At 46.3% G+C, this 16,996-nt stretch overlaps 2 protein-coding genes across 3 annotated transcripts in view; one reads left to right on the forward strand and one right to left on the reverse strand.

Annotated features, from left to right (window-relative positions):
- Nucleotides 1-781: 781 nt before the first annotated feature.
- Nucleotides 782-1,948, reverse strand: LOC117716532 (uncharacterized). Its single transcript, XM_034513590.2, has one exon. It carries the CDS (start codon nt 1,611-1,613, stop codon nt 912-914), a length of 702 nt encoding a protein of 233 aa, XP_034369481.1. The 5' UTR covers nt 1,614-1,948; the 3' UTR covers nt 782-911.
- A 239-nt stretch (nt 1,949-2,187) lies between these two features.
- Nucleotides 2,188-16,996, forward strand: part of Dusp10 (dual specificity phosphatase 10) — a 39,844-nt gene continuing 25,035 nt past the window's right edge. The window contains exons 1-2 of one of the 2 annotated variants that reach the window (XM_034513589.2): nt 2,188-2,321; nt 4,479-5,330. In XM_034513589.2, coding sequence (XP_034369480.1) covers nt 4,520-5,330 — 811 coding nt within the window. In that variant the 5' untranslated portion in view covers nt 2,188-2,321; nt 4,479-4,519. Of the gene's footprint in view, nt 2,322-2,464; nt 2,545-4,478; nt 5,331-16,996 lie in introns of those variants that run through there. The other variant, XM_076941572.1, reaches the window with a different exon arrangement.

Genomic DNA, 16,996 nt, shown 5'->3' on the forward strand with positions numbered 1-16,996 from the left:
TACTATTAACTTATTAGTTTGAAACTATAATAATCATCTCAGTAAATGAGTCCGTTTCTTTTTCACATTGCCCCCACCAGGCTTTGTGAACCACAATTTATGGGTTGTAAGGACCTTTAGACAGAGGCTTCTCCATCCTAAAGCAAACACAACCCTCCTGAGCCTTTAATCAACGGAGAACCTCGCCCTACCATACGTACCCCAATCACTTCCACAAGCATCTTTTCACCTTTTTCTGGGCAAGGGAACTTGCATTTTACAAGTGTAGACAGCGATGAACACAGCGAATGTGGCTGGAAAGACAATCGTCAGACCTAATACCCCCAAACTAAAATGGGGACCCCATTGTACACACATCCAGTAAATACTCAGGGATAGAAAGGCTGTGACCTTTAAGCTACAAGCCTACAAAATTGCACTGGGAACTTCTTTTCTGGGTTCTATGGAAAATACACACTGCCTAACTCCTCCGCTAGCCTAATCCTGACCCTCAAAGATCTAAGGACCAAATGGGGTGTCCTGGACACTAATGTGTAAACATTCAGATGTGGGTGTTGTGTATTTGGGTGTGTGGACAGAATGGAGCTACAGAGAAAATCCTTTTGCAACACCAATGAGCACTTGTGTAGAAGTACTCAACTCAAGGGAGATAACGCTAATTTTACAGAGCTAGCCAGAGAAGGTGATGGTTGGACACCTTCTGATCCTATATCAACATCAATGGTGAAAGAATGTATGGGGTCTAACGCAAACACCTCCCATCATTAAGGACATCTGAACCTTCCACAGAGCTGATAATGTTTTATTTCACTTCAATTACTTCACATTTTGGTCTTCCTCTCTGAGGGGGTAGGGAGGTATAAAAAGCTCTATTGCTTTAGGATTCTTTGATGCAACTTCTTCACACTTCATCAGGGCTTTTCCACTCCTTTGAATTCCAGGGTCACTCTTCTGCACCTTCCCTGGTATTTTTCTGGCAAGGCGCTGGCAGGCTTGCTCAGCTTCCCACTTCTCTTCACCGGGCACATGCCACGACCAGCGACCCCTCTGATGGACAAAGTTCTGGGAACAGGGAGAGCTGGCGTGGGCCCTTCCACGCTCCTCAAGCGCCGCTCATTCTGGCTGTTCACCCCGAGCTCTGGCTCCTTCCCGCCGGCGCTTGCTGTTCCAGGCTGGCGCTCCTTGGCTCGCCGAGGGCCCTGCGCCACTGAGGGCCGGGGGCGACCCAGCGCCAGGGGGCGGATGGACTGAGGGCTCCAAAACATCGCGGCAGGGGAGGTGGCCGAGGAAGAAGCCGGGACCGCGGTGGGAGAAGGTCGGTGCCGAGGCTGCGGAGCTTGCGGGGTGTTCGGAGGGCCCGGCCACGCCCAGCTCTGCGGGACGGAGCCCACGCTGCCGCTGCTCAGCACGGGCCCCCAGTGGCTACCCGAACTGAGCCAGGCGTCCTCCTCCGTGTAGCTCTCCGGAGTGCCGCCTTCGGGTTCGGAGTCGGGCTCCTGAGAACAGGCTGGGGACGGCGGAGGAGTGACAGGGGCACGGAAGTAGGGGAACAGGAGCACGGCGCGCAGCCGCCGCGCGGGAGAACAGTAGGGCAGCCGGAGGGGCAGCGACATCTGCGGGCCGGGCCAAGCGGGGCTGCGGGGAGGCCGGCCCTGTGCAAGCTCACATCCCGCGCGGCGCAGCCACAGCCATGGAGGGACCCGGCTTCGAGTCGTCTCCGGCCTCGGGAAAGTTGGACGGACACTCCACTTGGAGTCAAAAGGTGGAATGGAGACCCCGTGAGGCTGATGTCCGCACCAGGGGGCGAGGGAGGGTCAGAAGAACCAGTTTCAGCCGGAGCGACCAGAGCAAGCCATTGACACTTCAGTCCCGGGAAGGGTTAACCGCGTACTGCTGCCTAGGTTTACATGTAAATAGAGAGCCGCTGCTCCAAGCGGGCCCGGGCTAGCACTTTTAAGTTTTTGATTGGTTGCCAATGACATCACCACCGGCGTTCTAACACACCAAACCCACAAGCGCCTTTGAGCGGGCCTCCATCCCGCGGGGAGGCCTCGCCCCTTTCTCCGCCCTCCTCGGGCTCCTATTGGTCAAAGGCCACTGTGATGTAGCGGGCGGCGGTCTGTGGGTCCTCATTGGCGCATTGCGCCGTCGCTCGGAGGCAGCCCCGCCCCCTCCAAAAGCTTACATTTACGCTGTAGCAAAAGAGAAAGTAACTCTGTGTTGCTGCTGAGGATCAATGAAGCTGAGTGAATGGGGGCGCACTGCGCGAGCGCATAGCTGGAGCGGGCGCCAGATGGTAGAGGGCTCCGCTTATTGATGAAGTAAGTGGAAGACATCACAGTCACTCAGAGCTGGAGGGTGGAGTGTTCCGTGTGTGTGTGTGTGTGTGTGTGTGTGTGTGTGTGTGTGTGTGTGTGTGTGTGAGAGAGAGAGAGAGAGAGAGAGAGAGAGAGAGAGAGAGAGAGAGAGAGAGAGAGAGAGAGAGAGAGAGAGAGACTGAGACAGAGACAGACAGTGACAGAGACAGAGATAGACCCACATCAGGTAAGGAAGGTCCTAAGGTTTAGGTTTTTGGGTCTGGTTGCCCTGGGATGAAGGGGGAAAATGAGTTTTGGTTTGGTTAAGATGCTTTATGGCAGTTTTCAAAGCCCAAGGCTTTGCTGATGCTCAGTGGTGGCTTGGAAGAGGGATGCTACGTGCCCCAGGAGTGGGGAAGGAGCATTCTTTAACCACTTGCATTTTCTTCAGTCCCTGTTAGTGCTGGAAGAAAGATTAGCGAGGAAGGGGATAGGGGGATAGTGTTATTTTTGTGGGAGGTTTCCCGGGCCAGACTGGATGGCTTTGGAGCTATCTGCTGCAGGGATGCAGATCTCCGTGCACTCAGCCTGTTTAAGAGCAGCACAGTGTAGAGGTACGGGTCTCAGCCTGTGTCTCTGGAAAGTGGTTCCTGGGTCCCTTTCCTAGGGAATGGACTACTGATCCTAGATGCCCCCTACCAGGCAACACAATAGCAAAGACTTTGACTGCATTCATGGTCCAGCTGGGACATAGTTACAGTTTCTGGAATAGTACTCTCTCTGAAAAAAAAAATACTACGCAAGGGAGGCAGAGGGAGGGAGGAGGGAGGCAGGAGGTTGGCTCCTTTGCTCCCAACCAAAGGTGGGTGAGAGAAACCCGAGTCAGTAGGGATATGCCTACACGGGTGGGTACGTGCTCCTGGGTGTGCGTGTGTGGATTTCACTGGTGACACTTTGGCTCAGTCTCAGAGAACAGTGATGGTCATGAATAGACCGATGATTCTTGATGTTTTTCCAGACAGCTCTTAAAGTTCGTTTAGATGAGTGGCTCTTGCTTGGGGTTTGATTTCTCTAGTAGAGGAGTGAGAATTGCTATGTTATAGAGTGGCTATGCCTAGGGAGGAGGTCAGTGACCCATTGCAGGCACCCTCGGAGGAGGCAGAGGTAACCCCTGTGGGCACTACTTCTGAGCTTCCCGATTAGCCTGTCTGTGGTAAAGGGACAAGTGAGCTTGCCCTCATGGAATGCATGCTGTTTCCAAGAAGAATATCAGTATAGGGAAACATTTTTTTTTTTTTACAAAGTTGCCACTCCAATGGAGATGCAAAGTCTGTACTACCCGAATGAAACCCAAGCTGTCATTTGCTTAGGGGCACAGCACAGAGAGGGGTAAGGATGAGTAGGGTCACAGAGGAATGGATCATGGTCATGGGTCAGCCTGGGTTGGGGTTTTGGACAGTTATTCATAGTGTAAGGCAGGCATCCGGCTTGATTTGATTTGGAAGAGAGGCTAATGTGAGCTTTACATAGGGTGATGTTGAGCTTTGCAAAGGACCCACCAGTATGGAAAGCAAGATTAGCTTGAGGCCGTGGCGATGGAGTTAGGGAGACACATTCCTTCTGATTTGCAGAAGGTTGGCATCTAGCCCTCATGTAAACGTAGCTGCCAAGCATGTCTGTGCATCTCTGTGCATCTCTGTGAGCTCCAACAATGCTCTTGCTTGTCTCTTTGCCTTGGCTCTGGGGAAAGAAATGAAATACAGTACATGCCAGGGTGGACAGATGCATCCATCACAGGTGAAATAGACTTCTGCGCAGGAGAGGAGGCCCGGAATAAATCTAAGAGACTCCCTGTCTGCCTTCACTGTTTTCAGTCCTCTGCCTGTACCTTCACTAAGGCTGAACTTTGATGCAGGTCCATGAAAGGAGGTGTCTTTACCATTTCTAACAATTTTAACCTTTGACTTAGCATCCAAATGGATGGGGTTCCTTAGGCATGCATCCTCTCTGACTATATCAAAGTGGATTTTAGCCTTTGATAGTATCATGACCAAGGGCACCTAGAAGGACTTTGAATTTGCTCAGAGACATGCAGAGGTCTCTCCCGGGGGTTGGTTGAGACTGGCTTTTATGTCATGTGACTTTATTCTTTCTTTCTTTCTTTCTTCCCCTTCTTTACAGACTCTTGAGTTCTTCTTGAATTGCCAGTTTTCAGCCTCCTCATGCCTCCATCTCCTTTAGACGACAGGGTAGTAGTGGCACTGTCCAGGCCTGTCCGACCTCAGGATCTCAACCTTTGTTTAGACTCTAGCTACCTTGGCTCTGCCAGCCCAGGCAGCGGTAGCCACGCTCCTGTCATTGCCACCGCCGTCGTGACCCTCAAGGCTGCGAATCTGACGTATATGCCCTCATCCAGCGGCTCTGCCCGCTCCCTGAATTGCGGATGCAGCAGCACTAGCTGCTGCACTGTGGCAACCTACGACAAAGATCACCAGGCTCAGACTCAAGCCATTGCTGCTGGCACTGCCACCACCACCATAGGAACCTCGACCACCTGCCCTGTTAACCAGATGGTCAACAACAATGAAAATACAGGCTCTTTAAGTCCATCGGGTGGGGTGGGTAGCCCCGTGTCGGGGACTCCCAAGCAGCTAGCCAGCATCAAAATCATCTACCCCAATGACTTGGCGAAGAAGATGACCAAATGCAGCAAGAGTCACTTGTCCAGCCAGGGCCCTGTCATCATTGACTGCAGACCTTTCATGGAGTACAACAAGAGTCACATCCAAGGAGCTGTCCATATTAACTGTGCCGATAAGATCAGCCGGCGGAGGCTGCAGCAGGGCAAGATCACTGTCTTAGACTTGATTTCCTGTAGAGAAGGCAAAGACTCTTTCAAGAGGATCTTTTCCAAAGAAATTATAGTTTATGATGAGAATACCAATGAGCCGAGCCGTGTGACACCATCCCAACCACTTCACATAGTCCTCGAGTCCCTGAAGAGAGAAGGCAAAGAACCCCTGGTATTGAAAGGTAATAATTCTCCCTTCACCCCACCCTCCCCCGACATTCCTTCCTCAAATCCGTCCTGATCAGCTAGGTGCCCCCAAGAGATTGTCTTACAATTGGCAGCCTTCTCTTATCCCCTAGGCACCATGAACCAAAATAGCCTTTCTTCTTGTCTTCACTTCTACCCTTTTCTTATTATTTTAGTATATTAAGAAAACCCAAGTAGCAATGAGTTGATATTCAGATCTGAGTCTCAGCTTTGATCTGGCTTCCACTCTGTGTTGCCTAAGACAATTTCACTCGAGATGGTTTGCAGAAGGCACCTTGTACAACCAAGATGGTATCTCAAGTCATGCCTTCTCTGGTAGCTCTATTTCAGTTGGTGAGTGGGTTGGAAAGTTTTTGTCACTCAAGACCTAACAAATGTTGATGGACCAGAGGAGGCTGCGTCTACAGGTGCCAGTCCTTTGTGGGAGAAACTCTTCCTGTTTCCTCACCTGATTGCCTTGATGTTCACATTGCTTATAAAGTCATCTTCAACAAAGGAACACATCTTTATCTTAAAATCCTATTGAAAGTGTGAATTCTCTCCAAATGCACCCATTCCTCTGAGGAAGCTCCAGAGAATAGAGATATGAACTGCCCTACACTATTCTTTCTGGTGTCACCTGACAACAGTTAGCTTCTGTTTCTTCCCTAGAAGGAGTCATGCATGCATCACGTTCCTCTAGTGTAAGATAACTATGATGACAGGAACCCTCCCCCACCCCCAAAAGGAATAGATGATGCAGTGTTCTCTGAGCTTCTAACATACAGTGTTGCCCTGACTATGTGCGTGGCCCACTTGCTCATCTTTGTCTCCAATGCTATCCTTTTGGGCTCTGAGAATCACTCTTCTTATAATATCTACCAGGTCATGATGGAGAGTGATAACTATCTTCTTTTTGTGTTTTGAACCATTGTGTGTGGGGGTGGGGTGGGGTGGGGTGGCCCAACTCCAGCACTAAAGGGTGATCTATTGATCACCAGTGGTGCTGGGTTCCTTTGAATGCTTTTCACACTTAACTTGGGACAGGCTGGCTGCTTAGGGAAGCCAGCTAGGATTGGTCTTTTCGGGACAGCGCTAACCGTTCTCCTTGCTCTTAGGAATGTGGCTTAATCATCTTCTGCTATATAATGCCCCTTCCCACGCTAATCCTTTGCCACCTTTGTGGACAGCTGTCACAGAGATGTAGCTTTCTTTCGGGCATGTGGACTCACAGTTCCACACAGTTCTAGAAGCTCTGGGAACTGTCATGGCGGTGGCAGTAAGTTTTCTTGGAGTCACAAATATGTCAGGATTCTGTTGTGTAGCTATGTTCTTCTGAATTTTCATTGGGTTGACTTTTAGAAACTCCCCGTGGCTTTAGCCTGCTGCTCTTCTCTTGGCATTCTCTTGCCTTGTCTTTTTTTTTTTTTTTTTTTTTTAAATACAGTTGAGAAAACACCATCTGCAAATTTCCCACTTGTAGCAAATTGCTTTTTGGGCTTCTTTTTTTTTCTCTTGTAGATAGGATAGGTTTGGTAAAAATCAGCCCTTTTGTTCTATGTAATCTGTGAGGAATAAGCAGACAACTTAGTTTACGATGGCTCTAAATTCGAACACAGGACTGATTAGGACGTGTGGATCTATCCTCTCTCTTGCTGGGGAGCTTGGTGGGTTGAGGGATGGCCCATCAGTTGCTGAGAAATGTCTCTCTCTTGGGCACTGCTGAGGAAGAAGAGATTCTTCTACCCTTCTCCCATAGATACATCTGAGGATCCCAGCAGCCTGGGCTTGCTCGTCAGGTCAGTGTCAGAGTAAAGACTGCCTCAGTGGGGCGGGGCAGGATACGCTGCTGACCTCACCACCAGGCGCCCTGGGCAGCTGCGCTGAGGGCCCGTCATTTCGGATTGGTTCGACACCGTGGCGGCCAGCTCGGAAGACGCTCTGGTGGTAGAGGTTGGGTTATTTGTAGTTTGGGGAGGGGGGGAATTTTTCTTCAACTATCTTGGAATTTGGTTGAAAATATATAGTTCAGGAGTAAAGGTCCGGTCGTCTACTTTGTTATCATTATTAAGTTGGTACCTTTGGGAGGAATGGCCTAAAATCAGGACAAAGATAGGGAAGAGGAAGAGGAGATGGGACATTGAGTCCCCTGTTCCCTCTTCTCTGATCAAACCAGAGGTTAGTTTCAGAGGGCCCTTGAGGTGGAGGATGAGGTGCTTTTCTCTCAACAAGCATGGTGTGCAGCTTCTCCTAGGTTCTTGAGTGGATCAAGCAGACTTCCTGGTCTGGCTTGTCTTCTGAGGTTTATTTTAGGTCTCACCTTGTTGGTGAGCTAAGATTGTATTTCAGCTAGTGCGGGAGTGGTACCATTTTGGAATGAGTGAATTTTGTAGGGAGCCTGTGGCTGCTGGGGGGTAGATGGTTAGACTATGTGGTTGGCCTTGTTGATTTATTTTCAGAGATTTTTTTTTCCTCTTTCTCAAAGATGCCTGATCCATCTGAGACTCTGGTTCATGTTTGTAAACACCGGTTGCTACCCTCCTGTTCCAACTTTTATGTCCCTCAGTTTCAATGCCACGTTCTCCATTTTTGGAGCTGCCTGTTCAGCTCAGTGGCGGCTGGGTTGCCATTTTAGTCAGGCAGTGTCAGGTTGGGACGAAACTGATCTGATCGGAGGCACAGAAGCCCCTGGGATTAAGTTACTGTTCTAATTTATAGTCCCCGCCCCGCTGTGACCTAGGTCTGAGACTGTAGTCTCTGGCTCATTCTTACCCACCAAAGGATATATGGCACCAGACCTTTGCTTCTGGTCAATCTCATCTGAGTGACTCAAATGAATACGTCTTTAGGGATTCAGTCTTTGACAGAATTGTAACCCTTTCCACCTAATGTTGGTTGTTTTGATCAAGGAAGGAGGCTCAACAGTCCTTGACCTTCTAAAATGAGAGGTGCTGTTCTACTGTGACATCTGTAAAGCTACCATCCTTTCGAACATCGCTAGGGTCAGGGAAATTATTTGTCCTTTATGTATGTGGGAAGGGCATGTCTCCTACTGGTCCCTCATAGAAGCCATGGCCTTTCAAACTTTACGATTAAAAGTTTCAAAATGAACACCCTTTATTACCAACCAGATTAAACATGTGTTTCCCCTATTTGTCTTCTCTTCCTTGTTTTTGAAATATTCTATGCCTTACGCTTATCGTCAATGTTGAGAGTTATATATTTAATTGAGCTGGGAGTATTTAATAGAGTGGTATAGACATTTTTTCCCCCCAGCTAAATACTTTGTGTCATATACCTACCCAGGAGCATTCTTCAACTGTGGAATGCCACTGTTAGTGACTGGTTCTTGAGTCTAAGGAGAGGCTTCCCACCCCTTCCTGGAGACACCCCCCTCAGGGTCTATCTCTGCCTGTTCAATTGGTATGTCAGAGTCCAGGCCTGTACTTGCTGTGTGCTCTTACAAAGCAATGGTAGACTGTCTGCTGTGGATTTCTATAATTCTGCTCTATGCCAGAGGCTTTTTGAAGGGGTTGTGGGGGTAGGAGGTAAGGAGTAAAAAGACTGACAGAGAAATAGCTTAAAAAGGTTGATGCAAAGGGAACGAGTCAGGCAAGGGAGTGAGATTTACACTAAAAACTTTGCCCTACTCTCTGCTATGCATTTTCATATTAGAAATACGTTTTATTAAAATATACAAACACACTTGAACTATTTTCAATGTAAAGATGGCATGTATGTAAAAATATGTAAGTTCGTGTTATACACACCCACCCAAAGCTTGCAAACCTTCCTTTTAAGTCCTGAATAAAGAGCAGATTTGGTCTCACAGTTTTTCTTAGTCAAAATAGATTCTGAAATATTCATTAGTAAGCAGTGCAGAGTTTCATGACTGAATGGCTACGCCAAGAAACTAGAGACCCTGGGGAAGTCCTCTTAGTCGGCTTTCTTTTGGGGGAGTAATATATCTCTCCTTGCTCTGTCTGCTCTTTTAAGGCACATCTACATTGCAAACTTATTTTATTCCTGTAACTGTAATTCCGAATGCCTGATTGGTACTCAAGGCTACATGCCAAATATTAGATCTGTCAGAAGTAGTAGAGAAACGTAGGAAGAATAGCGATCAGTGGGCCTGCGGATACGAGGTTTCTCCATCTGATGTCCTTGGGCAAGTTGCTTAAAGCCTTTATTTAGTTCTTTGGCTTCCTCATTGGTAAAAAGAAGGCGAGGCACTGAAATTGCGCTTGTGATGTTCACTCAGGAAGGCTTGCAAAGTGTTCTCCATGTAGCTCGGCAATATTTCTGTGCATTGAAATATGCCAGTCAAAACATAGTTTGTCCCCTTCTCTCCCGGGGGTACAACACCCTAGGTCTAGCTGTGTGCCTGAATATGTGTGTGTGTGTGTGTGTTTGTATGTGTGTGTATGTGTTGCTAGGGTCTAAAAATAACCTGGTGACTGTTACCTAATTTAAGTAGCATACAGTTGTGCCAAGTAATTGCAAAAACATGTTGGGTCAAGAGGCTGAGTAATTTGGGCATACCCTAGAATTATTTATTTGTAGGGGAGCTTAGGAAAATGAAATGATAAATCTGTCCAGCTAACGTCCTGGATAGAATAACGAAAGTCTAAAACTTTTCAACTTTGTCTCCTCTGGCCGCTCCTCGATTTATTTTTGGAAGGAGGATTGTAGTCTGACTATAAAAGGGTAGGTGGAGGGAGGAGGGGTGTGGGCTGCTCCAACCCTGAGTGCCAACGAGGAGCTGGAGTGTGAGGGAAGAAGAGCTGATGCTTGCTCATTTCCTGAATGGTCCTCTGAAGGACCACAGACTTGCCTGCCCTCCTTGCCTCATTGCAGTTTAAATGAAAGACAAACAGACTTGAGCACCACCTCCCTCTGTCCCTGTCCTTACCCCTCTGCTCCTTAAAGGTAGGTTCTCCCATGACATTGCAGCGCACGTGCTTATGGAGTTTGGGTGACCCCTCAGTGGTGACCTCCCAGAGGCTTAGGCGTGCCCTGTTGTGTGAGTAGATAGTTCTTCCTGGTTTGGGGTAATGAGTATGTGTGTAAAGAGTGGTCCATCCATCTAAGCCAAGCCCCTGGCCTTTGAGATGCTCTCGCAACTTAAATAGAGGGAAAGGACAAGTTGGTCTGAACCCAGGTCTCTGGGTCATTACCAGTTCACATCTATGAACCAGCCTGGGTTGAACTGAAGTGGGATCAGCCACCTGGGTTGTCAAAAGATGAGTTCAGGAAACTCTTGGCAGTGTGGTGGGTGGTAGTCATGGGTTGCAAACATTTGCACAGGGCCAAGAAACGGACAGGAGAGCAGCCCACCTAGTTACATGTCTAAAGCACGTTTCTCCAGGAGTCGTGAGTCAGGAGAAGGGTGATGAGGTGTGTTTCCCTGCTTAGTCTGTTTGTGCCAACCCACCAGGTGGTCTGATGAGATGGCAAGGCCAGAAGAGGTCCCTGGGCAGAGACCCTCAGAGGCCAGGGAGGTCTCTGTAGCAGTCCATATTTCCTCAGATCTTCTCAGCTGTGATCAGCAATCATCCCCATTCTCCAAGATCCCTGGAGAGCAGTTTGGGCATAAATTATGGCCACACAATAGTGCTTAGACAACTATATCCACTTTGGTACCAAAGAACTAACTACACACTGAAGATAATCTGTTTGTTTTTGTTTTGAGACGGGGTCGCTGTAGAGTTCAGGCTAGCCTTGAACTTGCAGCCGCCATCTTCCCTCTGCTCCCAAATGCTGGGATTATGGACATGTGCCACCATGTTCAGCTTAAGGATGAAATTCTGATTCTCAGAATGGTCTTCTCATCAACTCTGGAAGGTTGTTGATTCTATGCTGTCACTAGCAGATGATTGACAGTCTCTGGTGCTCAGGTTCCTTCCCCTGACCCCCCTCTCCCACCAAAGATTTTGATTCATTTGGTCTAGGGTACAGCTTGCACACATGCCAAGGGTTTGAAAAGCTCCCCAAATGATTCTCCTGCACAGTGAAATCAGAAAACCATTGATCTAGTTCAAGCTCGTTATGCAGTTATGGAAATGAGGCCTGGAGAGGTTTATGACTAATCCAAGGTCACATGCGTGATTAATTTCAGAGCCTTGGTCCTTGGTGCTAAAATAGGTCTTGCCAGGTCCATAGACTGATGTATGTGTGTACATTATTACCACATAACAGCAGCATCCCATGAATAGTGTAAGACATGAAATAAAATGATCCACTTAGTCATTTTGAATACTAGTACCTTTCTGGTTTTCAAGTTTTCATCCAGGAAAAAAAAAAAAAAAGACTTAAGTTAAAGGATTTTGGAAACCAGTACCTTATATTTGAGATTTTATCTAGGTCCTGGAATGTGGGCCAACTATTAGCATTGATTTAATCGCATTTTCTTAGGGATTTAATATTTTAAGGAAGAGCTAAAAAAAATATGCAAGGTACACCAAATAAAGGGTTGGGACAGGGCTATCTAACCGTAGAGTACTTGTTCAGCAGGTGCAAGGGTTTGATCCCCAGAGCTGTAAGCAAAAAAAAAAAAAAAAAAAAAAAAAGCAAAAACAAACAAAAACCAAAACCACTACAGTTCAGTATCTCAGATACTGATACTAACAGCTCTTTGACAGGTAGCATCATGGTAGTACAAGCTGGTAGGTAGAGGGGTTAGACCATAGATCTCATAACTAATAGTCCCTTCTGTGTGTGAAGCACTGTGTGCAGTTGGAGAATATGTTCTGTCAGTGTTTGCTATCTAAATGTAAGGAAGAGAGCATCCTGGAGCTTTAGACTGTGTGTGCCTGAGGGCAACCACGTGTTTTCTTCATCCCCTCCCCATGCCCCACCTCCCAGCTTGTTTAGGGGATGGTTTATCTTCAGGAGATGTTATTCTGCTAAGTATCTTTGTGCTGTTTTCTCTGCTTTCTTTTTCAAGACTGTTTCTAGCTTTCTCTAAGTACACTAAGGGCCTACAGAATTTCTTTCCAAGGCTGCAGCCTGCAAAGAAACGATTTGTTGTTTTTAATGGAAAGGGAAATATTACATGCTCTTTCTGCCGCTGCAGTTGAGGCAGACAGGGTTCCTCTGGGTAGCAGAGCGGAACTTTGTCATTTGAGCCTCAACTGTTTGGACATGTTCCTGATAGGAACAAGACCTGTATTTAATTTCACTGTGTGTCCCTTGTGAGAAAACGGGCACACGAACTAAACAGGCTAGTCAACAGTGCTTCAGAGACAAGGTTCTGGCCGATTTTTATCTATTAATTTTTAAAAATATTTTCAAGGGCCACTCTGAGGTATGAGGCTAGGATGAAAGCATAGCCCTCATTGGTTCTAAAGCCTTTGCTGTTCCCCCTATATGATGAAGATCCCCGAATGAGTTTCTTTGTGCTGCTACTGTGAGAAGATGCTCCAGCCAGAAGCCAGAAGGGTTTCTTTTGACTCACAGTTTAAAGGGACATACAGTTTACTGTGGAGGGAGGATGTGGTGGGGAGGCCTTGAGGCAGCTGGTTCCATGGTGTCTGGAGCCAGGAAGCAGAGAGGAATGGGTGGTTGCACTCAGTTTGCTTTCTCTGTTTTCTCCAGTCTGGGGCCCCACCCCACAAGAATGGTGATACCCACTGTTAGGGTGGACCTTTTCAACTTAACCTAGTCAAGTAGTCCTTCACAGGCTCACCTGCATGCTTTTCTTTCTGCTGATTCTAGGTCCCTTCACAGTCTTTCTTTAGTAAATTTTCATTGGCTACATTTACCATATACCATATGTGCTATTGATTTAAATTCTGATCTCACTAATTGAGAAAAATTAAAGAGGAGAACAATGAGTGGGCATTTATTTTCAAAGTTTATTGTCGATAGTTGAGCCCCTGCCTTAAAACAAACTTTTATTGTAAAATAAACGAAGGATAAATTTTACATTCAGCTTGCTAGTGCTTTTTAATTATGATGGTTTTTTTTTTCTATAGATGTATTCGTCTGGAACCTAAGAATACAATCTCTGCATTATGTTTATTTTCAGAATATATCCACGTCAGATACCATTACTTAAAAGTAAATCTGTATTCCCCTTCCACCAGCAAGGACCCATATTTTATGTGGCTTAAAGAAAGGGAAGGTTGATTTTCCTTTGCAGAGGAAGTCAACTGTGCCTGCTTGGAACTTCCATGGAAGATAAAGGCAGTTTCTTCCTAAGCACTTGTTCTTCTCACTGTTGTGATGAAATTCCCAATGGAAAGCTGGCTAAGGGAGGAAGGTTTTATTCTGGCTTACGGTTTGACAGGGAAAGGCCATCATGTTGAGGAAGGCCTGGTGGCAGAAACATGAAGCTGTTTGCTCTTGTCTGGGTTCACCAGACTTTCTCCCTCTTTACCCTGGGGTAGACCCCAGCCTATGAGGTGGGACCGTTACATCTTTTTGAAACATTCTTATAGACACATCAGAGGTATGACTCCTACTGAGTTTTCACTCCAGTCACATTGACAATGAAGATGAATGACCATAGGTCTGTCTCTTGTCAGCTAAGCATCTAAACACATCACTAGCAAACCATCAGTCTGTGTTCTGCCCTGGCAAAGAAGAAGTGCCTGTACAAAGAGAAAGTCGGTGTGGATTCAGCACATGATCTGACTTCTTTAATGTTTTATTTATGACAAAAGCTTCCTCACAGCCCCACCCCAGACTTAAATTTCATGGAAAAACAAACCAAGTCCAGCTGTTCTTTGTGTTTCCAGAAAGGGTTTGCTTCTTGTCTCACACAGAGAGTAGGACCCCACTGAGTGTCTCTTGTCCACTCCTAATATCAAGTATGTAGAAGAAACACGCCTGATCCAGGGATGGTGTCAGGCCCATGTGAGTTTATTTTGTGTCTGACGTAAGAAGCACCATGAAGGGTAGGACATTCCTGCCTAGCTCAATGCCTTCTATTTAGTCCATGGAAGGAACAGTCTCACACCCTTTGAATCATGGCCCCGGGATCCACTACCACTGCACTAAATAGTACCAGACATTGCTACTGGAAAGAGAGAGGAAGAAAAATAAATCAGATGGAGAGGGGGCGGGAGGCATGTGTGAGTGTTGAGGGCAGGGGGAGTATAGTCATAACCTGGAGATCAGGTGACAGCTGCAGTCTCCACCCTCAGGCTTGAGTTCCTGGCTGTTTGCACTGCTTCCAACTTGAAATAGTTATACTAGAGCAGACTTCTTAGAGGACAGCTACTGAAGAAAGGTGACCATTTTCTTGGGTTTTGTACTTCCATCCTTATAAAGAAATCACTTTGAAAAAAAATGGTAAGATTTTAAAAAGAATGACTCATACGGTTCTCTCAATGTAATATTTTAATGTACTATTCTAGTCTTTGACTGGCGGCCAGTTGTTCCTGACTTCAGTTGCCCTGAAAGGGGAAAAAAAAAAAAAAAAGAGCAGGAAAGCCCAGGGGTGGGATGTGTGCTTGGTGATGGGGCACTTGGCATGGCAGCAGAGGCCCCGGAAGATGGACAAACATAAAAACTGTTCTTTTGATTTCAAGTCTAAGCACCTTTCAGGCTTCTCACATTCCTATATAAAGATGGGCCTTAGGTCTCCCTGACTAGTGTCTTGTCTTGGAGGTGCATTCCATTAAATACAACTTCCCTTCCCCCAATTCCTTGGCTGCCCTCAAGTGAAAATTTCAGTGGTTTTTAAGAACAGTGTCCTGCTCTGTCCTTAACGCTGACTTCGCAAGAAATCTCTACCCGGGTTATATCTCAGACTCTGGAAACTTTAACGAATGTGTAATGTGTCAGAAGTTTTTGGTTTTCTGTTTGTTTTGTTTTTAGTAGTAACTCAATTAGAGAAACCTTTGAAATGGCGATGTTATATCTGGTATTTATGAAGGATTTCCATACTGTCATTGTCCTGTGTCATCAGAATACCATTGGCTTAGATTCAGAGATTCAGGCCCTTGACCTGGTACATGGTGAACATGGGCATCTTATGATGGAGCTTCTAGTTAGTAAATGTTTAAATGTCTGGGGCCTTAATAATATTGATATAAAGGTGTTAAGTGTTAATATATCCCACTCTCCATAGTGGGAACTAGATGCAGGAGAAAAAAGGCAGGTGGAAAGCTAGGAAGAATGAGTCAGCAGAAGCTGTGGTTGGTCCTTGTGACTCCATCCCTGAGTGCTCAGATCTCTGGCTTTTGCTGTCTAGTTAGTGGGGATTGGGACGTTAATTACAAATTTTCCATCCTGTGTGTAAACCATGACTGTCTAGTAGGCCGTCATTTTGCTTTGAGAAATGGAATCCTCTGAGACAAACCCACAGACCCACCACCTGACTGTTCCCTGGTTGCTGGGTTTTGACCTTTCCTTTCCTGTTCCATTTGGCCTGTTCTTCCCTCATGCAGTCCAGGGCTGAGATACTACTAGGAGTTGGAGGGGGTGGTTAGTTAAGTGACCTCAGAGCCTGTATAGAGAGTAGCTTGCTCTAAGGCAAGCTCCTGTCTCAGTATCAGGCACCCAGCTTCACATATTGGAAATATGGAAACTCAAAAGCCAACTATAAGGTATTATCACCTCACCCCAAACAACTCAGGTCCCCTCTCCTCCCTTCTTCCCACTCCACTCTCCCTCCTCTATTCGGAGACTTCTTTTTTCCACTCACTCTTTTTGACAGGGTTTCATGTAGCCCAGGCTGGCCTTGAATTCACTGTTACTGAGGATAACCTCCTGCTTCTACTTCCTGTCTGCCGAGGCTCCAGTCATGCACCACCAGACCTGACCCTCCTGGGCTGTTTGGTGAAACTATGATTCTGCCTTGCCTTATAACGTATTCAACCTTGCTATTGTAAATGCACAAATTCTCTTCAGAGGAAGTGGAAGTTTGTCGTTAGGAGCCAAGATTCCGGGGCAGATGATGACTTGGAATTTTGATCTTGTCATTTCACACCTGGACAAGGGAACATTTCCTTGCCTTAGCTGCCACATCTGTGAGAATGGAGATGATGATGGTCACGTGGGATGGAGGCAAGGGATGGGGGCGATATACTAAATAGTTGTTTATTTAAGTACTGTAAACGATGTCTAGCCGATAAAAGCTGATCTTGATTAAAAACTCACCATGATCATAATATAAAATAGTTATAGTTATAAGCTATCTACTTTTTTTTAAATGAGGACTATTAAGTAGCATTGTTTCATAAAATGATCTGACATCTGTACTAAAGCAATAGGAAGAACTTTGCTGCTTGCTGGATCTTCTTGTTTCAATATTTGGAAAAGAGTCAGTACTTGAGTGAGATGAGCAGATGGCTACACAGGTTCTGCTGTTTTTCTGAGTTGCTGCTATGCTGGAAAAGATGCATGCAGTTTCTCTTTAAGAAAACTGCAGAAAGTAAAGCGCTAGTCAAAGCTGTTAATATACACTTACTGTTAGAACATTAAGAACATTTCACAATGGAAAAAAAAAAAAGATCTACTAGTCCTGCCCTGCCACCCTGGTTTCAGTTTTACATATCCTCTTCATCCCTTACCCATATATGTGCATGTTTTGGAGAGTCTCATATAGAAACTCTAGCTGATTCTCACTTTATGCTGTAGCCTTCCTTACTTCCTGGATGGGCATCATAGATTTTCTTCTTCAATGCTGCCATCTGTTTAGTGGCCATGTTCT

This window comes from Arvicanthis niloticus, chromosome 10, assembly GCF_011762505.2.
Source record: "Arvicanthis niloticus isolate mArvNil1 chromosome 10, mArvNil1.pat.X, whole genome shotgun sequence".
NCBI lineage: Eukaryota > Metazoa > Chordata > Mammalia > Rodentia > Muridae > Arvicanthis > Arvicanthis niloticus.

Coding starts and splice junctions, on each gene's coding strand:
- LOC117716532 (XM_034513590.2), bottom strand. CDS start 1,613: ATGTCGCTGCCCCTCCGGCTGCCCTACTGTTCTCCCGCGCGGCGGCTG.